Raw genomic sequence first — 24,969 nt, forward strand, 5'->3', positions numbered from 1 at the left:
TGGGGCCTGAGCAGGGAAGCCAGTGGCTGGAACAGAGTGTGTGAAGGGGAGCTCAGTGGGGACAAGAGCAGAGAGGTAGGCAAGGGGCCAGGTAGTGTCAGACCTGGAAGGTCTTGGAAGAACCTGCTTTTAACTCAGGTGAGATGGGAAGAAACTGGTGGGTGCTGAGTGGAGTCATGTCACGACCTGAGTGCAATTTCAAAAAGGTCCTTCTGGCTGCTGTGTTGAGAATACACTGTTGTGCAGAAGGTGGTGGAAGCAGGGAGACCGATTATTGTAATAATCCAGGCAGGAGATAGGATGGATCAGGATGGCAATGGTGGAGGTGGTGAGAAGTGGTTGCCCCTAGATATATTTAGAAGGTAGAGGGACAGGATTTCCTGATGGGATCAGTTATGTATAAGAGAATGAGGAATCTGGGATGACTTAAAGATCTTTGGCCCATAATATGAAAGGATGGAGTTGGCTTTTATTGAGATGAGAAAGATACGAGACCATGTTTTTGGTCTGTCAAGTTAAGTTTGAGTTGCCCATGAGACTTCTAAGCAGAGAATGAATACCCAACCAGACTATAGTCTTGCAGGGATCCTGAGGAATGAGTGGCATTTAAAAAGGCATATATTACTGGTGAAGGATTTCTAAGTTGGAGGGAAGAGCTCAGGAGAGACCTTCACTGGATTTGGAGCCTGGGTGATAATTTAAGAAGCTTTTTAAAAAGTCTAGGTAAGAGTTGACTGTGCTCTGATCTAGGGTGTTGGCAATAGAAATGGAAAGAAAAAGACACTGAATAAGAGGACTTGATAACTAGGGAGAAGGGAGAGAGAAAGGTGAAAAATGGTTCTTGGGTTTCAAATGTGGGTCACTGGGGGCAGGTAGCATCACTGACAAGACGAAAAGCAGGTTTGGAGACAAAATTGAGTTTGGCTACATCAACGATAGCCATGTGTTTAGTAAGTTACCATTTACAAAATCCTTTCTAGGTCTTATTTCCTTTGATCCTTTTACAGTGGCCATGCAGAGATGTTTATTTAACAAGCAATTGGAATTAAGCCAGAGAGGCTGGGCCTAGGCCGTGGATTTGGGGGAGTCACTTGCATAGAGAATGTAATTGAATTCCTAAGCTGGCTAAGGGCAAGCATGTTATTAAAAAAATGTGGTGATGGCAAAATCTTGGGGAAGGAAAACTTAGGGGCTCAAGAAGGAGAGGGAGAGTTACTTAAATAACTAAAAGTGGAGTCAGTTACAATGAAATAAAAATTCTGAAAGCTTGGTAGGAAAACATTTTGGGCACCCCACGTTCGAAAGCTCTGTGTCTCTCTCTTCTCTCGTTCGTTCCTCCTAGCTGCTACTCAGTATTCAGACCTGACACCTCTCTTTCCCGGAGGCTTCCCTCAGTCTCCCTTCTCTGGTATAGCTTACTATACTCTTCTGTGTGCGTGTACAGCACATGTGCCTCGTGGGTGGCACCCCACTCTGCTCACACTACCCTAGCTTGAGCTCTTTGAGACCTAACCCGCAGTACATCCTCATGGCAGGGGTCACACATGGACAAAACGAAAGCTGCCTTAACAAAAAAGAGGATTATAATAGAGGTTATATTGTAACTGGCTCTTGGCAACCACCTGTGGTCTTTGAGACCAAGCCCAGTGCAGTAGTGGGGCAGATGTTATAGAATCTTTGAGAAGCCGTGGCACATTTATTCCTGGTATTGAACTTGAGGAGAAAATATCAGGTAATCATTAAATTATTTAATAAGTGCTCAGAAAAGGCAGCCAAACCTTAAAAGATTATCTCTGGGGGAGATAGAAAAATAAAGACAGGTGATTCTAGGGACTAATAATTATTTTTTTCCTAAAGTAATCTTTTTCTGCGTCGACTACCTAAATATGAGCATTGGATTATTTTTTCAGACTTGTTCAGGGTTCATTTAGCCATTTTGTGAAAGAATTCACGCTTGACTTGAGTGCTAGGCTCTTGTTTCTGCGTTTTGGAAAAACACCATTTATCTCTGTAGTGCTATTTCTGTGATATTATCACGAAAGCATCTAGGTAGTACTGCAGAATTTTAGATGGAATTTCCAAATATAAGCCCAACCTTCCAGTTTTACCTTAAATCCGGTCACATGAACCTTGGTTACCATGGGTATTTTTGTCGTAGGAGCAAGTCCATGAGTGATGTCAGTGCAGAGGATGCTCAGAACTTGCGTCAGCTGCGTTACGAGGAGATGCAGAAAATAAAGTCACAACTAAAAGAACAAGATCAGAAATGGCAGGATGTGAGTATTATTTTTACTGGGACATGGGGAGGCAGGGAGGATGTGTTTGTTTGACTCTCCCTTCTTTAAAAAGAGAGTCAGTATACTCAAGGGACGAGTTTCCTTGCTATTGAAGATTTCAGTTCTGTAAAAAATGTGATGTTTTAACCATTTTGATCTGTGACTGCTGCATATCTTAAAGGCCATTGTGTAAAATGAAAGCTGTTTGTCTTCTGATATTTTCTGTGAGTTCTCAAAAATGAGAAGCTGCTTCTGTGCAGTATAGGTAACTTGTTTACTTGCTTTGGTGGTAGAATTTGGCATATAACTGTTCCTGATGCTCATGAAAGACTTTGCTCAAGGGTTAGGGAGAACAGGGGAGAAGAGGGTCCAGCCCAGAGACTGGGTATCAGCAGGGAGAGAGGAACGGGTTCTTAGAGTGAATAGAGGAGGTTTGGGGAGAAGTACGAATTATAACTCAGTAATATTTTGGTGGAAAAAGGAGTTATCTAATGTGAACCAAAATTAGGTGTTTTTAGAGCGCTGACAGATGTCCAGATGTCTATTTGGATAAAGATTTAACCTTTCGTTTTGTCCCCGGCAGAAGGGAACTCTACCCTTTTAAAAAGCGTTCATTGTTTTACACCAAAGGAGTGTAAAGAAATACGATAGATAAACTACACAGAGCAGACCCACAGAACTCTGAGGACAACCTTTTGGTAAGAGGGTTGAGTGGTAGCATAAACAAAAGTGCTAGAGATAGTAAATCTTAATTTTCCAAGGAGTTAAAGATTACATAATACAGATGAAACCTCTGCCTTGGCCATGTTTCTAAATCCCAGTTCCTCTTTTATTTGGGAACTCATTTTAATTGTCAAGAAACAGAAATTCAGTGTTATGTTGCCAAAATACATGATGACTGAGGCTGAAAATGAGAGGTATGGAGGGTTTATCCCTTAGGTTAAGTCAGATGAAAATTCATGCCGGTTACCCTATAGGACTAATGTGCACTGCTTTCATTCTTTCTGAAAATAGTTCATATGGATTTCAGGCTGTTTTTTGAAGCAGGAACGGCCCTGTCTGCTCCCAAAGGGTATAAACCAAACCTACTTTATGTGCCCAGGGGATGAGGTTCCTGTCAGTTTGAGAAGCTTACATGAGCTTCTGTTGGGGCTGCAATGCCACTAGGAGTTCTTAGCATGGGATTTCTCTGTTTTGATGACATAGAAAAGTTGGTACCATCCAAACTGTCTTTACCCCTGGGTGTCAGAACCAGCTTAGGCTGCTAGGACTAATTTTAAAGGTGAATTAGGTTGATTGTCCCGGGGTCACCCAGCTAGGTGAGACTTAGGTTCCTGGATGTATGGGAAGCAGATGTCCACTTGTTCCTGTCTGAACCTCCTTACTGCCCTGTCCTTATGGGGAGTTGACCTGCTTTGAAATGACATACTTGAGGCTGGCTTCCCCATTAAAGCCTTTCCAAACTCCGCCTTCCCCTGCCTGGGATAGAATTGATCACTTTCTCCTTTGGATCTCTACTCTCTCACGCAATCCTGTCTCACTCATTGTTGAACTTTATTTACCTGTCTGTCTTTCCCTCTAGACTGAGAGTTCCTTGAGGGGAAGTGCATCTTATTCATCTGTGTGTTTGTGGCCCCCTTGTTTCAAAGCAGGGATTGAACTCAGTATTTGTTCAATGTATGCTTCTACGTTTAGCCATTTTACAATCATGTTTCTTTTCCAGTCTGACTAGTGAAACATGTCATTTTATGTAAGAGCCAGATTATAGGAGTGAGATGGAAATGAATTTGAAACAGTTCCTGATCTTTTCTGACCTGGCATCTAATTACAGGCGTTTAGCATTCTTTGTGAAATGGGCAGTGAGGTAGGCTACCTGGGAAAACAAAAATGGGGTCTATCTTATTAGGTCAGGGCTTTTAGACAGATACATGAGATAAAAGGCTTGGTACAGAAACGCTGGCTATAAAAAGCAAAATTAGGGCACCTTGGCATCGAAGTTGGAGTGAATAGTTTCAGCGATGTAATGGGATCCTCTGGCGCGCACTCACTGCTGGAGAGGGTGTGTAGAAATTCAGGTGTGCCTGTGCTGATGTGATTTTCTTCTGTCAGGACCTTGCAAAATGGAAAGATCGTCGGAAAAGCTACACTTTAGATTTGCAGAAGAAAAAAGAAGAGAGGGAAGAGATTGAGAAGCAGTCGCTGGAGAAGTCTGAGAGAAGATCTAAGACATTTAGCGAAATGCTGCAGGACAGGTAATGAGGCTGAATGCATCTCAGGGTTGGAGATACCAGTGTTAGAAATAGATATTTTGTGTAAGTGTAGTGGGATGTACATGTGCACCAGTATTAAACTGTCATCAAATGTACATAACCTTCGAGCATTTTGCTCTGCAGTGAAAAAGCAGAGTATTGCTGTAATAAGTAGTGACTTGGATTAATGAAAGAAATGAGTACTTAAGGGTGGTGTACGTAATTTCTTCATTTTACACTGTCTATTCACATGCAGGATTGGCTATATATGCGGAAAATAAACAACTTTTTCTCCTTTTAAAGTAAATTTAGGAATGGAATGGTCGGGTAAAACCAGCTCTCACTCTTAACTAAATTGTGTAAAAGTATAGCAAAGTTCTTTTTCATGTCTCCGTGGTTCACTTAAAATTGTATTTTTAGAGGAAGACTATATAAACATCAATGTGAGGGTTTATCTTTTTTCATTGCAACATAACAGGATAAAGGTCCAATGTATACTTGCCTGTGGAGCAGTTACTGTGTGAAACCTTGAGATATTTACTGGTCAGGGAGAAGGCAACGAGGCTTTAAGGATAATGTCAGAAAGGAAATGTGCTGTCAGGTGACATTAAGCAAAGCTCCTTTGTCCCCTAGAAGCCAATGGTAGACACAGTTTCATCCACTTAAACGCAATGCAGTTGGCTTGAGAGGTACTCCTTACTAAATGGTAGCCGTGAGACTGTTTCATCAGCCTCTCTATAGACAGGAGTAGTGACTTTCAATCTGTAATAATTGTCCATGGAAATTCTATCAAGCTGTATGAAATTATATACTAACTTGATCTTAATGAAAGTCTGAGTCTTTTGTGGTCTTCTGTTTTTACGAAGCTATTGTAAACTGTGTACAAGAAAACTCTCAACCCTGTTAAGAAATCCACATCTTTGGAGGGTTCACATTGGTTGTCAATTAGTTATCGTTATAGTGTGTTAATTTTGGAAACGTTATACACTTGTGGATGAAATTTTGAATGATCCCTTATTAAAGTTTTCTTATTTTCTTATTAAAGTCTCTTTAAAATTGCATATGGGGCTTCCCTGGTGGCACAGTGGTTGAGAGTCCGCCTGGCGATGCAGGGGACGCGGGTTCATGTCCCGGTCCGGGAAGATCCCACATGCCGCGGAGCGGCTGGGCCCGTGAGCCATGGCCGCTGAGCCTGCGCGTCCGGAGCCTGTGCTCCACAATGGGAGAGCCCACAACAGTGAGAGGCTCACGTACCGCAAAAAAAAAATAAATAAATAAAATAAAAAAATTAAAAAAAAAAAAATTGCATATACTTCAGGGACTTTTTTTTTAACCTCTTTAAGAAAAAAAAGTCAAGCTCTTAATCTTTCTTAGTGTGACATTAAAAAATGTGCATGTATTTATTCTCACATTCTCTTAATATTGTGTTATGATATGAAGTCAGCAGTCTTTTTGTTCCCACCCATTTTTTTATGTTAATGACCAAAGTAACATCTGTCTCTCCACCTCTGTGTGTCAAATGCATAACTTTGTGGTTTTGGCGTTTCTTTCTGCTAAGGGAATCCCCAAATCAGATGTCTATAGTTACATCGAGGAGGAGACTGTATTCTTCCGATGATGGAGTGAATGAAGAAAAGCTTCCCCCTATGCTGACTATGTCAGAAGCAAGTTCCCAGAGTGAGAGAGTAGAAGAGAAGGGAACCACTCATCCGACAGAAATTCCTAAGCAAGATTCTACAACTTTTGCAAAAAGGGAGCCTACTATCACAGCTGAAATTCAGCTTCCTTCGAAAAGCCCCGTGGAAGAACAGCGCCCAGCCTCTTTGTCTTCTCAGCATTCACTGAATACACAAATGGAGTCGACTCGAGTTTCAGCTACTCTCCCTACAAGTTACCAGAAAACTGATGCGGCCAGGTTAACGTCTGTGGTCACACCGAGACCTTTTGGATCTCAGTCAAGGGGAATCTCATCACTCCCGAGATCCTACACGGTAAACGTGTTCCTAGTTCACTTAGTCTGTTCGCCTGCGCAAAACACCGGTGAACTTGTGCAGAGGTTTGAGTTACAGATACTTGATGGGTAAAATGTATATAACTTGTATATAAAGCAATTGTATTTTTACCAATTTAGATTCAATAGACATTTAATGCTTAAAATATAGCAACGATGCAGAACTGATTAAACTTTAAATTCAATGAAAGTCGAGCTGATACATTTTAAAAAATAAGTAGTCGACATTCTAAGGCAGAGCATTTATTTTTTAGTGTCATATTTTCTCGAATATATCTTTTGTAAAGTATTAGGTTGCACTGTATGAATTTGCCAGTAGTCAGTTCTTTTTGACCTACAAAACAGCAATTTCATACGGTTTAACCAAAATATTTTCAGGTGATTATCACAAAGTTCTATTTTTCCTGATTTCCCACTTCATTAGAACTTGATATATTTGATTGTAGTTATTAAAATGTATCTCATGGTTCAAAAAATACATATTTTTATTGGGGTTTTAAAGGATATAGAATCATTTGCCCTGAGAATGAAGCAGGGCTGAAAGTGAGTGTGTTATTTTGAATTATTTAAAAGGAAGCAATACAGCCTTGAGCACATTGGTGTTCAAATTCCTTTTACCTCTGCCAATGAGGAATCCTAAAACTCGAAAGTAGAAAAAATTTGATTAAAAAAATTCAAGGTGAGGGAAGCCTGCCTAAACTAGCCGGAAAAACCGCTGACCATTATATTAAGTAAATACAGGCATATTTGACAACATAAAAATTAAATTTATATGATAGACACCATTAATGTAGTCCAAAAGACAATTTATATAGGCTCAGAAAAATATTAGTAAAATGTATTTTATATATAGGTTTAATATACCTAAGATTTAAAATGCAAATTGATAAGGAAAGATAAACAGTTGAAAAGTGAATATAGAAATGAATAGTTCAAGGGAGAGGGAATTTAAATGGTTGGTAACATAAAGTACTTAGAAGCATGTTCAGTCTCATTAGAGCAAGAATGAGGTGTACAACTTTTCACCCATGAGATTGACAAAGATTTAAAACATTCAAAACGTCTAGTGTTGGCAAGGATGCAGGGACAGAGACATTCTTATACATTACTTTGGGAGTGCATTGCTACAATTTTTAAAGATATATATAAACAAACAAACAAACAAATAAATAATTATATTTTATACAACATACATAAAATATTCTTTGGTCCAGCAAGTCTACTTTTGGGAATCTGTGCTATAAAAATAAACATTCTGGGGGCTTCCCTGGTGGCGCAGTGGTTGAGAGTCCGCCTTCCAATGCAGGGGACACGGGTTCGTGCCCCAGTCCGGGAAGATCCCACATGCCGCGGAGCAGCTGGGCCCGTGAGCCATGGCCGCTGAGCCTGCGAATCTGGAGCCTGTGCTCCGCAACGGGAGAGGCCACAACAGTGAGAGGCCCGCGTACTGCAAAAAAAATAAATAAATAAAATAAACATTCTGGTTATAAAGAGATGTGCAATATTTTTGGTACACTTTAAATGACATTGAATGCATATCAAATGAATAAACTGTGGAGATCCATAGTGTGAAGTATTCAATAGATCTAGTTTAGATTTCTGTCTGTTGACCTGGAGTGATGTAGATGGTCAAAGCAAGTTTCAGAGGTCTGTTTATAAAATAAACACTTTTGTAGAAAATAACTACTCCTACCACTTCATATGTACAGATCTGTTAGTGTGACAGAACATGCTCCAAGCTTTTAGTAGTAGTTACTTTGCTGAGGGAGGTATATATTACTTGCATGACTTTAAAGTATTAATTTAATGTATACACTTGTTAAATAGAAATCTAACAGAATACGAAGTTTAAAATGATGTTTCCTATTTAGATGGATGATGCTTGGAAGTATAATGGAGACGTCGAAGGCATTAAGAGAACCCAAAGCAGTTCGGTCAGCATCTCTGTGCAAAGACCTGACACGAGCCAGCTTGCGTCCAGGTCGTCCAGCGAAAGACAGGCAGCAGCATCCAGAGAAAGTGTGACAAGGCTGCTCTCTCCTACACCCACCTTCTCATCTCCTTCCCAGGGGCAGGCTGCCACTTCGAAAGACACATTATCTCCAACATCTAGCCCCGATTTAACGTCTGAGCTTGGAGAAGGGAGAAGCTCACCACAGACAGAGGTCTCAAGATCACAGGTGAGTTTGGGAAGGCTTTTCAATCACCTGCTGCCCAGAAACCTAAGTATTTAAATCAGGAAATCACGTTTCTAACCTCTAGGCACTACAGTCTGGGCTGATAACGTAGAAAATGACATTGCATTTTATTTGTAACAGATCTTGGAGGAAGTAGATCTCTTCCAACTCTGAGTTGATGGATCCAGATGACCCTTGTGATATGGGTGTGTGGAGACTTTTTGGACCAGTCTCCCTGGAGTTGGCTGGCTTTGCTCTCTACTCCCCATTTCAGCAGCTGTTGCCTTGCACCGTTAGCACTCAGTAGTCCGGGTTCGGGTGCAGGAGTCACTCAGGAGGTTTTAGATGCAGATCTAATAGAAAATGGGTAATAAAAGCCCCTTCTCAGGGGAGTGAACTGACCACAAGGAGAAACTGGTACATGTGAGAGGGGCTGGCCACTAAGGACAGGGAACTTCTTTCTCTACCATATGAAAAATCTAGTGACTTTCAATACTAATTTGTACTCTGGGAAGCCTAGAATTTTGTACCACTCCTTGTCTTTTAAGGGGAATATTGAGGCTTAGTTACAGTATAACAATTGTGTTTTTTAACATTTGGAATCCAAATAAAATATACCATCAGATGAAGAAGGACTGGAGGCATTTGTAGTTTTTCCTACTTAAAATCCCACAGATGACTTTAAGAGAATGATTAGGTAATGAATGTTCTTTTAGTTATGTTTTACACATAGGCTAAAGAGTTGTTGCTTGTCTAGAGAACAGAAAGAAACTTTTCTCTTTTAGAGAAAAACCTTCAATAAGCAATTTGATAGTTGTGTGAACCCCTTAGTGTGGAGATGCTTTTATGGTTCTGTGGCTTAGTCTAGCATTTTCTGATGCCTTACTAAAGTGTATTTTTTTCCCAAGGCACAACATCAAGTATATAACTTGGCCCAAGTTATATTAATGAAATATCTTTGTGTAAAATACGATACAACATATTTTAATATCGTTAGTTTTTACTAGTACAGGAAAGCTTTACAAGTTTAAAGTAAGCTTTTTTTCTTTGTGATTATAAAGTACTCTGTGCTTGAGAAAACTTGGAAATGCAGGAAAACATACGTAATAAAAATGACTTGGTAATCCCATCATTTAGAGATATTCTGTAGCATTTAGATATTTTTCTTTCAGTTTTCCCATGTATATTTACAAACATATCTAAATCCAGTCTCTTCAGGTTGCTAAAATCATTGGTTGTAGATTATTTTTTTAACTTCACTTTTAAAGAATTGGGCATACGTAATTAGCATCATAAGTCTCAGTGGATGAGGGCAGTAGCCTCTGTTATACTTGGGGAACATAAGGTACCAGTGGATGAATAATAAAGAGAGAATCAAGGTGTCTTTTGTTTTATGGACTTGCCTGTTTGCCCTCGCCTTTTCAAATAGCAAATCCCACAAAGCAGCCTGATTATTGTACTGTGTGCTCAGTGGTGGTAACTCCTTCAGGGTGGCAGTTGACTAGCTGCATCAGTAGATACAAAGAAAAAGAGGCTAAGTGTGGGTGTGGCTTTCAGGTTAGAGCAGTTCAGAGGAACGTGAGTTAACATGGTGTGGTTTCAGGGGTTTTTTTTTGTTGTTGTTTTTGTTGTACGCGGGCCTCTCACTGTTGTGGCCTCTCCCGTTGCGGAGCACAGGCTGTGGACGCGCAGGCTCAGTGGCCATGGCTCACGGGCCCAGCCGTTCCGTGGCATATGGGATCTTCCTGGACTGGGGCACAAACCCGTGTCCCCTGCATCGGCAGGCGGACTCTCAACCACTGCGCCACCAGGGAAGCCCATCAGGTTTTATCATTAGTGGATTTATGATCTTTAGTCACCCAACTTGAAATGGAATGCTACCGGGCAAAATTAGGCTTGACTTAATAAGTGGAGCAGTTGGAATTCTTGAACAAATGTATATATCATATGGTGACTTGCCTATCCCTGAGATGCTTGGTGTGTCCACTTCTACACTCCGAGGAAAGTAGCTTATGTAGCATCACCCTGCTCTTGTCACTGAGAAGGAGATTACTGACTTGGGAAAAGGACTAGGAATGCACAGAACAGCCTAGGACCAGTATGGCCAGGGCATATGCAACACTCCTCCAAACTACCTAATTCTAGGAGTTCAGAAAAATAAAAAATGGTGTCTGGCTGAACATCTAGATGTCTTTCTCTTTTTTTTTTTTTTTCGCGGTACACGGGCCTCTCACTGCTGTGGCCTCTCCCGTTGTGGAGCACAGGCTCCGGACGTGCAGGCTCAGCAGCCATGGCTCACAGGCCCAGCTGCTCCGTGGCATGTGGGATCTTCCCGGACCGGGGCACGAACCCGCGTCCCCTGCATCGGCAGGCGGACTCTCAACCACTGCACCACCAGGGAAGCCCGATGTCTTCCTCTTTTAATTGAAGCATACTTGATTTACAATATTATACTAGTTTCAGGTAGACGTCTTGGTAGCTTTGTAAAAGAGTGTTCTTCAGGTCCTCTTCCTTATGCACACTTGTGCTGGCAGTGTCCTTTCATTTCTTCCTACAGCATCTCCTTTGATGTTGTTACCCTTTTCTATCCCTGCTTCCGCTACGCTAATTCCAGCCGTTTCCCTTATCCATGCAGACCCTTTGTAAATAGTCACGTCTTTGCATTCTACACAAGGCTGGCACCAGATTAATTTGCATGATGCCAGGCTGGACTGGGTAATTTCTCTGCTTCAAAGCCCCCAGTGGCATGCTGTGGTCTGTTCAGTGAAGTTCAAAGCACTCCGGGGAACACCGAGGTCTCTCATGACTGTTCCCAAACTCCCTCTGTAGTGCCGAAACGGCTAATGTTTACTGAGTAGCTGCTATGCCGACCAGGCTTCGCAAGGCATTATTTTATTTAATCCTCACAGTGACCCTCTTATTGATGTTTTGTAGCCATGAAAATGGAGGCACGAAGTGGTCATGCTACTTGCCCAAGGCCATGAAGCATACCAAGTGGTGGAGTCAGGATTTGAACTCAGTTAGTTTGTCTCAAGATTGCCTCCACTGCCCTGTGTTGTGAGAAAGAGAGCGGAAGTAGGTGATATCTAGCCACATGAGACTGCTTGATTTTTCTAGAACATACCCTATACTTTCATGAACACATCATATATATTTTTATTCTTATTGTTGCCCTATTTAAAAATGTTCATTTCACCCATCTCTGTATTTTGAAGTCCTCCTGTTCTTCAAAGCACAGGAGGGTCGGTTCCTTCATGGATCAAGAGATCGCCTCCCCCTTGTTGGAACTGAACTTCCTACCCTTGCAAGTTTCATTCACTGAATGCTTCATTTTCCATATGTTCATTTCTCCTTCACTGGTATTGTTTATACCCTCCATAGCCTTTACCCGTAGTTGGCACTTAAGTATTTACTGACTTGAATTACATTCAAGGCCTTGATTACTAGACTAAAGAATGAACTTGATTCAGCAGGTAATTTAGGTCTTTATAGGTTCTTTAAGATTAAGGGGTGTTTTAGGAATGTGAGCACTGTAATGCTATATAGAATTATTTTAAGGAGGCGAAATCTGGGGGCAGAGATGGGCTAGGAACCTCTCACAGAATTGTGATAAGAAGGGAGTTCATGGCATAAAGAAGCAAAGACTAAATGAGGGAAGAACTTAAATGACCTCATTTAAAACCTGCCCAGGAATTTCCTTCTCACCTCCATTGCTAGTCTGGAGTTCTGTTTCTCTCTCTTCCCTTTTCTCACAGACTTCTCTTATGGTACTGCTTCTTTTCTAGCCTCCCCTGCCAGTCTGGGCTGCCAGGGCAATTCTTGGGGCACCCGAGCAAGGGGAGGCAGTGGGACTCCCAAAGTCCTCCATCCCGCTCCAACTGCCTCGCAGATATGGCTTTCCCCCAAATTGGTGTTGCATACAGGGTTTGGTTTGGTTTTGCCTTGTCCAAGCCCTCTGCGCCCAAATCTCATCCAAATCCACATTTCAGGACCTTTGCCCCAGATTTTTAAATCAGAACCCAGAACTAGGATGATACACGTGGAAGGAAGGAAGCTTTTTACACTTCCTAATGCCCAAGTCTACGAGAGTACCTCTTTTAAGAGTACCCAGGGTTTACCTTATCACAACTTCCTCCTGTGCATTTTACCTGCTTGTCACTTTCACTAGACCCCTACCCTATCTAAGGGTAGGAAGCAAGCCTGTTGTGCTCACTGTTAGTACGGTGCCTGGATCTGTAATTATACATTGAATGCTGACCGAGTTCTATTAGCTTTAGAGCTACATGCGTGAGAGTTAAATAGGATTTTCTTTAGTGGATCTGGAAACTGCCTAACCAGCATATATTACCATGTATAACATTGTTTCCATGGGAAAAAGAAGATAATTACTGGGCATCAACCATGTGGCTTGGCACCTTTTAAATGTTTCATTTAATTCTCTCAGTAACCTAGCAAAGTAGGTGGTATTATCCTCACTTTCACCAGTGAAATACTTGAGAGTTGAAAGTTATGTAACACACCCTGGGCTAGTTAAATGCTTAGGCCACATTTGCAACTTCTCTGATGCCAGTTTTTTTTGAAATGTGACATGCTTAAATTTGAGAACTGCCTTAAAACACCAAATGTTGACTTAATTTAACTTTGCCATGTCTCTAGAATTTTAGAGCCAATATGGACTGAAATATCTTCTGGTTCATAAAGAGAAAATCATTCTTAAAATTATTTTGAGGAAAGGTAGGTATGTATCAAAACTTACCCAAACTGAATCTAATTCTGAGGTGCAGACTTCAAACTCTACCCAGCAGGCAATAAGGAGCTACCAGCAATTTTAACACAGGGTATGATATAATAATTGGTATTTTCTGTAACTAAAGTTCTGGCAGATGTGAGCAAGATGGGGGGAAAGAAGGGTTGGAGGCGAGAGAGGCAATTAGGAGGTGACCCACAGCAGTTTAGAGGGGAAACCATGACCTGAGTTAAGATGAGAGCCTGAAGGAGAATGAAAGGATGGGATGGTTCCAGATGGATTTATGGCTTGTGGACTTGCTGACACTTTATTAAGTGCATGTGTGTGGTGGTGCTTGGGAGACCACGGTGTAGAGGTGGGGTGGGGAGCACTTAGGGGAAGGAAGGAGGAAGAGGCCCAGAAAGAACCTGATGTTTCTAGCTTGGGTATCTGGTTAGACAGTGATGTGGTTAACCAATATGTGAAAAACACGAGGTGGAAGAGCAGGTTTGGGGAGGAAGATAATGAATTTAATTCTGAGTATGTTGGGCTTAGATAGTAGTTGATGACAATGCATGAGGTTGACTCAGGAAAACATGGGGTCAAGAAGGTGGGAGACTGACTAGGGGTGAAGAAGAGCAACAAAAAGAAAATAGAATAAAGAGGAACACACTGATGAAACTGAGAGGTGGCCAGAGGATAGAGGAAATAGGCAGGAGAAAGTGGAATAATGGGTGACTTGGAAGACCGTTTCCCGTAAGCAAGAATAGTTCGTAGTGCCTGATGGGATGAGGGCCGAAAATGGATTTGGTAGGTAAGAGCTAAGCTGGGGAATGGGTTGAGTCAAGTGGTAGAGCTGGAAACACCACCTGCCTCTTTGGAACGGATAATGGAGAGGGGAAACAAGTAGGTATAGACGCATCTTTGGTGAAGGAGAGTAGCTCCAGTGCCGGAGCTGCACCATGAGTTGAGGGCTACTCACTATGTTCTTGTTCCACTAAGACCCTGAAAAAAGAAACTAAAGAGCCATGTAACAGAAATCAAAGATTATATATTTCCTCTGTTATTTATGATTTTACAGCCTGAATCTACTTTCAGTGTTATTTGGTTTTATCAACTTAAGTAGGCTTTCTTTAAGGGAACATGTTTATCTAATTGAAAAAGTTTGAGGAGAATAGCCATCTGATTGACCCTGTTGTTTATTGATTCCCATCTGTGTTGATACGGGAATCTTAATTCATCAGATCTCATAAAAATAAATCTTACGATTGCTATGCCAGATCACCATGTCATTGTTTAAAAGTCTCAGATTTAAGTGTATATTTCTGTTTAACTTGTACCTAAATTGAGGGAAGTTATTTTTATTTTAGATGCTGATATGTTGGTAACTGTATTTTGTCTTTCCCAGAATAGGCAACTGTAACCACTTGGGATAGTTCTTTATCAGTCATCAAGAATCTACATTTCTCCCAATAATTTATATTCCTGGTTCCATCCAGTTCAAAAGGAAATTCCCACAGTGTCATCTTCTGAAACATGGACCCTTTGTAGAATACTCACATGGCATATATCTTGCAAGGAAAAATAAGGAAGTAGAAATCCTAATCATTGTTGAATAGTTTATGCTTGACTATAATTATAGATATATTCACCTGCAAAAAGTCTCAAGGATAATTTAATTCAAGAACCCAGGATTCCACAGAGATGCCAGAGAGACTGTCATGGCGGGGAGGCCATGCAAGAGGGGCCTCTGGGGCCCTTTCCCTGAACTGCCACCACCTACTTTAATCCTTTCTGTGGTGTGGGAGGGAGATGGTCTGCATTGGAAGATAGGGTTTTGAAAACAAAGCTTTAAAATTAATGTCACTGTGAGAGAAAATTCTCTGGCAGACTCAGTGACATGCCTGAGGCCACCTGGCTGTTGACAGAAATAGTCCTGTAGTTGCTCACATGGTTCTCTCTCCTTTGCCTGTGTGCACTCCCAGGACCCACATGACAGGCTGCCAGGCTGGAGCCACAGTACGGCTGACCTCCTCTATTAACTATTTCAGAGAGGTGGTTATCTGCCTTTTTATTACGTTCAAGTAGAGATTTATCTCCAAGGTAAGAGCAGTCCTTTGGAGGACAGTTCTTCTGGTCTAATACAGTTGTGACACTGCCATCTAGAGCTTAAGCTCATTCTCTTTTATCCTATGTTTGGAGGAAAAGGGTAATTGTTCACTTGCTCTCTCCCACAAAGTATTCTTTATTGTAGTTGGAAACTATCTATTAAAACTCCATCCTGTCTCTTATTCTTCAAGATAAAAAAACCTCAATTAGTGTCTTGGAATTTCTAACCCATCCTTTGTCTCTGTGCCCTTATATAGCAATAGATCCTGCACTGTCATTGGCTTTAGGTCAGAATTTGGCAGTGGGAGTAGAGTGGGGTAGCAGTGGTGAAGACGGCTGTTTATTTTCGTTGAATCATCTCTAATTTAAGTGTGTGGTGGCTTTGGTTAAGGAGTAGAACTAACCAGTAATTTTTTCTATTCATAGCAGAGTTTTGATATACTCTGGAGATTGGTATCCATCAGGCTGATCATTAATGACTGTTCTCACCATCTACTTCTGGGTTCCCATATTTCAACTGCTTTACATGATGTCTGATGAAAACGTTTCTATATTATTAGCTACAATTTTTTTCTTAAAAAATTCCATACCCACTTTGAAGAGTCAGTAATTCTTTCTTGAGAGCAAGGACCATGCCTAATTCCTCTTTATTTCCCAAGTGTTTTATGCAGAATAGATGCACAATAAATGTATGTTGAACAAATAAGTGTGTATTGTTACAACACTTATTGCTCATATCCATACAATACAGTAAGTTCTTGATCCTTTATTCAGTGCCGTCCTTGTCTTCCTTCTAATTCTTATATAATATCACAGTGTTTCTTAGAATATAATCACTTAGATTTCAAACTTGTTGTAAAGGTAGAAAAACTTATGAATTGCCCTGTTGGTCCTAGGTCTGGATTTAACTGCTAAATTAAAATAAAGAAGTTATAGGCCTTTTTCTGGAAAATAAAGTGGCTTTAGGAAGAATTTTTCTTTTTAAACAGTTAAGTCTAAGTTCTTGATAATTATGAATCAAAGAACTGGAAACACTAGTCTGGGAAACACATGCTAAAATTTATGTCTGCTGTTTACCCAAAACAAAAAATGTAAATTATGGAAGTTAATTAAATTTTTCACAGACCTAGTATACTATACTGTAAAACTTAAAATATTTGTTTTGGAAAATGGCCTAAGAAAGTCCATGAAACTGAGAATTTGTGGCTGTGGACTGTAGGGATGGAGGTGAAAATAGAGGTCTACCTGTTGTCCAAGTTCTGGGCCTGCGGGCTGTTGTTACTTCAAGGAGGTTGTGGCCTGGAGCTCATGGTGTCTCAGTGGGGCCCTCTTGGCATCTTACTTGTGGTTCCTCGGGCATGACCCAGTTCTGCATTTTGTAGCATATGTAGCAGCTCTGCCTTTCCCGCTCGATCTTCATGCAGCAGTAGGACAAGCAAAAATGCCTTTTGCCAAACTTTCAGATACCCGTTCGGGGGTGGTACCAGTCCTAGATGAGTGATTCTGGTAGCTGAATTTTGTGCCTATGAACCCCTCAAAATTATTTGGCTAAATATATTGAATGTTGGAAGTAGTTTAAGTATTGTGACATTTTAAAAATAAATGATTTAAATCTTTTTTGCATGTTCAAAGATGTCATTTTATTGCAATGTATTTGAGATATAATGTGTAAATTTTAAAGGTACAGCATGTTAATTTGATACACTTATATATTGTCATGTGATTGCTGTTGTAGTGATAATTAACATCTCTCACATTACATAATTATCCTTTCTTTTTAGTGGTTGGAAGTTCTAGTCTCTTAGCAAATTTCATTATAATAAGATATTATTTATATGCACAGTACTGTGTATTGGATCTCTAGGGCTCATTTACTGTTCACTGGAAGTTTGTACCCTTAAGCAACATCTGTCCTGTCCCCTCACCCCCATCCCCTGGTAACCACCACTTTACTCCCTGTTTTATGAGTTTGGCTTTTAGACTACACGTATAAGTGATATCATACGTCCTTGTCTTCCTCTGTCTGACTTACCTCACTTAGCATTATGTGCTCAAGGCTCATCCATATTGTCACAGATGGCAGGATGTCCTTTTTCTCATGGCTGAATTCCATTGTGTGTGTGTGTGTGGGGGGTGTGTACACACACCCCACACACACATACCACATCTTCTCACTCACCTTCATTCCTGGGTAATAAAAAATGGTCTGTAACTTAGACCCAACTGTATGGTGGGCGAAAGCCTAAGCTTTATCAATATAAATCAACTGACTTATAGTATGCACGTGAAGAAAAATATCTATGGATATGAAGATTTCCCTGATTTTAGTAGCAAAATAATAAACTCAGAGATATTTATGTAAGTGAAGGTTTTACCAAACCCAAGGGGAAAAGAATGAAGCTTCCGGTTTATCATGAAATAATTCAAGTGTACCTTGCGTGCAGCCTCCCTTCTTTCACGGATAGACTTTCCTCCGTGTGGGCGCCAGGGACACTTGATCCCACCGTTTCATGTTTGTTTTCAGGATCAGTTCAGTGATATGAGAATCAGCATAAACCAGACGCCTGGGAACAGCCTTGACTTTGGATTTACAGTAAAATGGGATTTTTCCAGGATCTTCGTAGCATCAGTCGAAGCAGGTAAATCATAGATTGAGCTCTACTGAAGTTTCTTCTCCTTTGTTGTCCTGTGCTGTTCAAGAAGCCCCCACAGAAATTAGTTTCTTTGGTAGAGGAGGAGAAAACACATGTGAAAAATGCAGCAGTAAAGTGAAGAGGCGCATCCTCTTCCCAGAGACTGATAGTTGGAGTTACAAATTACATATTGTTTGATCTTGCCTCGTTAATTTTAGTTTTGAAGAGTTGTAATTTTGTGACTTTTACAGACTTCATTTATCAAAATTTTAGGCTTAGTATTTGGAAATACTAACAATCAATGCTAAATTGAAGATCCAGAAAGAACTTTCCCTGATCATTTGTGTTTATGATGGATACATAGCTGCTATATAATCAATATTTTCTGAGCGTCCTAATGTATCTATTGCACAAGGACTCCTGAGGATGCTTTGGGACTTTTACAAAAGCACTGCCCCTCCTCCACCAAATCAAGCCCAGAAACTCTTAGCAAAATAAAGACCTAAAACTAAAATGAAAGCTATTGTATTTATGAGGAGTTCCTCATTTACATATTTTAGCTATATAAAAATGCATGTGAACTCTGGTTATTTCTTTGAAATTTCAAGGCTGCTTTAATTAGATAATGGTAAGTAGTAATTTTAAGCCATTTTAAGCGGCCCTGTTTTCTTCTCCATTCTAGAGTGCATTTGGCTTTGGAAGCTCAGCTAAAGCGGAATATATATTTCACATTTTTAATTTAAAAATAATTTAAAGTTTTCTTCTTAGGAGGTTAATAAAGAAATTTTATTGAACAGATGGGTTTATCATTTCTCTTTAAACGTTAAGGAAGATACATTCTATAGGATTAAAAAATGCCTTTGGTTGCTTTGTAATGTTGTAGCTGCTCAAATATTTGATAACTTTAAGAAATGTTGTGACTCCTCTGTACCTGAAAAAATATGAGAAATGATTAGGTGAGATTAAGAAGTCATTTTTCTCTTAATTTAAATAAGCAGTGACTAGTAGGGCATATTTTTATTTTTTATTGGTAGTTTAATTTATTTTGCTTTATTTAGGTAGCCCAGCAGAATTTTCTCAGCTACAGGTAGATGATGAAATTATTGCTATCAACAACACTAAGTTTTCATATAAGGACACAAAAGAGTGGGAGGAAACCATGGCTAATGCTCAGGAAACTGGAAACCTAGTAATGGATATCAGGCGCTATGGAAAGTCTGGTGAGTTGGTTATACCACCGTGTTTGTCTTTCTAAATTGGGAACTGGTCTTTGGCAAGTGGTTATAACAGCTTGCTTCAATAACATTTTCTTCTCTCTTCATTTCACTTTTTTATTTTTTGGCTTAAAGATGTTTTGTGGTTATGTCGAGACAAGTCTTGAATGATGCTTCTTTGGATGTTCTGTCTGAAAGCTTTTCACTAGCAAATTTACTGAATTCTGCATTATTTATTGACTGATTTATATGCTGGACTGGCTTTGAATGCACATATCAGCTGAAGGCTCTTGTAATTATATCTGCATTTGGAAGTCATATGATGATATATTAAGAATTACACCATGGTTTCACTTCCTCTACAGCATCATGGCTGTAACTGGTATAAGAGAGAGCACAGTAGGTCAATATCCCAGTTGTTCATTCTCGAAGAACTTTCGATGTACATTTCATTATTGTGTTGCTTAATTGTTGAGGTTAGATGGGGAAAGGCGTTAAGCCTTCCCAGACCTACCAACTTATGATATCAAAATATTATTATATTTTGTCCTGGGTTACAGAAAGATTCAGCAAATTTGCCAATCTTTTCACCATTAACATGCTCTAACCCTCTGTTTTTGGAAGGTGATCTGTTGGTAAAAGGCCTAAACTCTTCATTTCTTTCACACACTGTCTGACTTGTTTGTCTTCTGTGTGTGTATTTTGTATATGTACATTCAGTAACTTTGTTCTTTCAACTTCAACATTTACGTGTACTCATTTCTTGATCTTCGTGTGCCAATCAGACTGGGGCAAAGACCAGCCTTCCCTGCCATTTACACGGCATAAAACCCTCAATCTCACCAGTATGGCTACCAAAATTATAGGTTCACCTGAAACAAAGTGGATTGATGCAACTTCTGGAATTTACAGCTCAGACAAATCTTCAAATCTATCAATAACAGCTGATTTCTCAGAAAGCCTTCAGAATTCTGTAAGTATTTTGAGAAGTGGGAGTATTTGGGTAGAGCAAAGCAACTATAGGAAGTGTGTTTGTGGGGGGAAAGAATCTGCTTTCTTTGAACAATTTTGATGCTGTTTTAAAAACATAGATAATTGAATTAGGTAATTTATAGTAATGAGAATAAAATATATTTTTGAAAATCATAAGGCATTTCTCATTAATAATTTAGAGTAATAGTGAGTTATATAATGAAAAAAATCAAAAGATCCATAGTGATGTTTTGCAGGGTTTTTTTTTTTAACATACGTACATACATACATTTATTTATTTATTTATGGCTGTGTCGGGTCTTAGTTGCAGCGGATGGGCTCTTTGTTGCGGCGCGTGGGTTCTGTAGTTGTGGTGGGTGGGCTCAGTTGCCCCGTGGCATGTGGGATCTTAGTACCCCGACCAGGGATCGAACCCACATCCCCTGCACTAGAAGGTGGATTCTTAACCACTGGACCACCAGGGAAGTCCCTGCAGGTGTTTCTTACCAATCCTTCATCATTATACCCCTCTCTCAGATCTTTGAAAATGTGAAGTAGTTAATTATGTAAAATTATACGCTATAACTCTTCTATGCTTTCCTTAGTCTTCACTGGTAAAATAAATATGGTAACTGTGTGCAGTTTTAAAACCTCATGAAGCAGTTTTAGTTCTTGTGTGGGTGCATATAATGTGTAGACTTACATATGTGGTTAAGAGATACACAGTTACATTAATTGATTTAAAATAATTATAATGTAGAAATTTTCTAATTATCAAAGTAACAGTTAAATTTAAATTTGCAAATAAATGTGTTTATATTGACTCCCTAGATATAATTGCTGTTATCCCAAGATGCTCCCTTTCATGTAATAAGGAGATCCTGCTACCTTGTATAAGAAAAGTTTAAATGTTAGAGAATCCTATATAACTGTGTTGCTTACTCATAAATATAAACCAAATGGACCAATGATTATTTGGCCCATCATGTTTCTTGGAAAATTAATGACTGATTGAACTTAAAGCTATTCATGCTTACAGTTGGTCATTAATTCTTCCACAAATATTGAAGAACAATGAAAAAATTATGTTTTATTATATGTAAAAGGCTGTAAAGAATATATTAATACTGTGAAAAACTCATCTCATTAGAAGATATTTTCACTAATGAGAAATGCATTATTTAAGCCTGAAGTCCAATTGGAGAGAATATTGTTAACTGGCATTTTTATCCTTTCTAGAATACTGAATCAAAGGAAATTAATGGAATTCGTGATGAAAGCAATACTTTTGAATCAAAAGGTAAACATTACCATTATAGCTTACATTTATAATATAGGAGAAGTCATTGCACTCAAGTTCTGCTACTATAAAAATTAATATCTGTGAGTGAAAGCAAAACTGATCCACTGCAAGTTGAAACTCAGAGGTTGGCACACAGATCCAATTGCAGCCAGGTGGAAGGGCATTCAGTTCCAGTGTTGAATAGTCCAGGAACTGCAAACAAAGCTTTGGCAGCCTGTCCAGGAGCTTTGAGTGCCTGTGTGTCTAATCCAAATAAGAAAGACTGGTTTTCCCAAGGCCATCAGCTTTCTCTCTATGGTGTGCTGGCAAAGGGAGTCTTAGTTAAATACGAGGTTTCCTTTCTCCCTTTTATGTTGTAAAAGGGACAAGCCTGGAAGCAGCTAGTAATAAGGAAATGCCAGTGGTAGTAACAGTTGTTAGCAGAAGTACCCATCTGTAAGGAAAAAGCAGACATAGCATCTAGGGAAATTTTGCATTATGGAGTCATCACTTCCTTCCTTCTGCTGTCTATCTACAAATAATTGAGCTACCACATGCTGTGTGCTATGGCTTAGGCATACAAAATAAATAAGAAAGATCTGGTCCACGTAGGCAGGGAAAGAGACCCAAAGAAGATGAAGCTTCTCTTAGCATGAGACTAGACTGCCAGGCACAGGTCTAGGTTTTCTCAGTGATTTGGTGGTTTTGAATCTGCATTTGTCAGTTCATAATACCTTATGTCAAAATCAAACCAAGTTTATAAATTTCCCTTCCTTTATTGATTATTTATGTATTTATATATTTATGTATTTTATTAATGTATTTAATTTCTGATAATTATAATTGACTATAATTATAAGTGACTATATTTTAACTGTTTGATATTGCATTCTTTGTCAAAGGAGTTTTTAAAAGTGAACATGACTGCTTTTTTCTTCGTGATATTTTAATCTAAGATGTGCGGGTCCCGTTCTGTCTGTGACTCAGCAGAGTACTTGTTAGTGACACAGGCCCTGTCATTTGAGGGTTTTGTTTAGATAAGTAAATATCAACTAGTGTCAAATAATAATTACATTTACATTTTATGAATAAACTGAAGTATAATAATCATTTGCCATAATCCTGTGACAGATCTGTAGAAGTCAGAATATTTTCTTTTTCTTTTTTATCTGATTGAACTCTATTTGCTTTATGTAAACTTAGGGGCTATAAGATCTTGGAAACTAGGGCAAAATAGTCTAGTTAGAAGAATATTTTAATTTTAGCATTTGGGGTTTTTTTTAGAATTGTTCTGTGGATATTTATTTTCTTGTCCTCCTCCCCATTATTTTTTAGTTCCTTTTTTACTTACTAGTACTATGAAAAATCTTAGTTACAAACAATTCTTCCTGTACTAGAAAAGATTTTGAATTGATTAACCTAAGCAAAAACAATTTAATTTCCACTTCCCTAAAAGGGTGTGATCTAGCACGGAAGATGTTACTTCAGCTTCTATGAAACTGTGATGCTACCTGCTAAAATTTATTAATCAAAATATTAGTTCCTTTTACTAATTTGAATGTAGTATAGACTACTAAAACTATGTGTGTCTTTGTGCATTGAAATAATCGCTATCTTCTATGGCAATCAGTTTTATCATTTTAAAAATAATATTGCTACAGAATGGAAAGATGTATCAAGTATCGTTTAGTTTTCCAGTGGTGAGAGATTAAAATGAATGACATGGTATTGATGTGTTTTTTTTGTGTTTGTATTTTTCAACTAGCCTCTGAACCTATTTCTTTGAAAAACTTAAAAAGGCGATCACAATTTTTTGAACAAGGTAAACTGCCAAGCTAACAATTCATGTACTTTCATGGAATTGTTCCCACTCTCCACTCTTTTCCTGATAGTCTGTGGTGCTGGGCACTGAGCCTCTTCTATTTGGCCATCATTATGACCAAGCAACATAACCCATTTCCATTCTTTCCCTAGGGTCATCAGGCTTTTCTTACAGTTCATGGGTCTACCTCTGTGGTAATGGGTCTTTGTGTGTCCTTTGTATACCTCTGAAGTTTTTGGGTTTTTTTTAATTAAAAAAATTGAGATGCTGTTTAAACACACACTACTTGCCACTGGGTGACAGTAAGAAATGAGGAATTTCATTTATGCCTTACTGCTTCCTACAAATTGCATAATATTAGATTACACCAACATACAATTGGCCAACTTTTAGAGTCAAATTTTGGGTTTTGGAAAATGCTCTGAATAAAGAACAGAGTTGTTGATTGCTATTGGGATGATGGCTTTGGAGTGTTAATAGGACCGCTCTGTAAATTTGGTCACATCTGTAAACAAGTACATTTTGAGATTCTCTTTGTTGGTGTAGTCGGGCAGTGCTGCATTACAATGTTCCGTGCATGTGGCATTTCCTCCCCTTTCACGTTTGTCTAATACTCTGTCTCATGAATGCAGTTTGAACTCTGTGCTTTGCAGTCAAGAGCTTAAAAGTAATATCCAACATTTGAGATGCAATGGCACAGTCAGTAGGGGGTGTGCTGTTGGTGTCTAAAATGTTATTATTTCTTACTTTTAAGATTATCAAAAATATTTCCAAACTTGCCTTATAACATGGTACTTACTGGATTTGTGTATTTTGTGTTAATCTATTCGTAGTCTCTTTTGGTGAATTAAGATCTCTTTTTGACCATAAATAGAAGTAGCTTACCAGCTCTGCATGTACAGGGGTCCATTTGTGTCAGTGTCCTTTGTGTTTTTGATAATTTTTGTTCAACTGTTGTTATTCTATGGTAATTTAATTGAAACCGTGTGATACGCCTAGCTCAAATTGGCTAAAATAAAGCAATTCCTTTTCTTTCTCCATTTTCACACACTTTTCTTCAACAGACTATTTTAGGGAAGAATATTTTCTTAAATCTCAAAGCAGTTTTCTTAAAAATATGATTGTGTAAGTGAATAATTTATTTGACAGCTGAGGTTTCAGGAAAATTTAAAAATACAGTATGGTAGTGTTTTTTATGAAATTTGCTTACATGTTTATGATCATTGTACTACATATAGGCACACACAATTATGTAGGCCCCCTAAGAATAAAAAGAATAACATTCTGCCCATAGGTTTACACCTGAAGTCTGAATATTTTGTTTTTCAAATAATAAGAGTGGAAAGGGAAATGTTTCTTGAATATGTTTGTTGGTGGCTTATTTCAGAAAAGTAGCTCCTTAGCAATAAGACCTGAAAAATGTGACTTACACCTGTCACCATGTAATTGAATAGCAGCCAGTAAAAAAATTGGGTTTGGTAGATGTTGTAATATTTGA

General features: G+C 39.1%; 1 protein-coding gene across 11 annotated transcripts in view; it reads left to right on the forward strand.

Annotated features, from left to right (window-relative positions):
• LMO7 (LIM domain 7) overlaps window positions 1–24,969 on the forward strand; it is a 202,709-nt gene that overhangs the window by 159,803 nt on the left and 17,937 nt on the right. For 8 of the 11 annotated variants that reach the window (XM_081214816.1, XM_081214817.1, XM_081214808.1 and 5 more), the window contains 9 exons: window positions 2,159–2,276; window positions 4,386–4,528; window positions 6,084–6,516; window positions 8,408–8,716; window positions 18,073–18,187; window positions 19,240–19,401; window positions 20,181–20,368; window positions 21,607–21,667; window positions 23,415–23,471. In XM_081214816.1, the coding sequence (XP_081070942.1) occupies window positions 2,159–2,276; window positions 4,386–4,528; window positions 6,084–6,516; window positions 8,408–8,716; window positions 18,073–18,187; window positions 19,240–19,401; window positions 20,181–20,368; window positions 21,607–21,667; window positions 23,415–23,471 (1,586 nt within the window). The remainder of the gene's footprint in view (window positions 1–2,158; window positions 2,277–4,385; window positions 4,529–6,083; window positions 6,517–8,407; window positions 8,717–18,072; window positions 18,188–19,239; window positions 19,402–20,180; window positions 20,369–21,606; window positions 21,668–23,414; window positions 23,472–24,969) is intronic. The other 3 variants (XM_081214810.1, XM_081214811.1, XM_081214809.1) reach the window with 1 other exon arrangement.

This window comes from Mesoplodon bidens (assembly GCF_964165515.1).
Source record: "Mesoplodon bidens genome assembly, chromosome: 17".
Lineage (NCBI taxonomy): Eukaryota > Metazoa > Chordata > Mammalia > Artiodactyla > Ziphiidae > Mesoplodon > Mesoplodon bidens.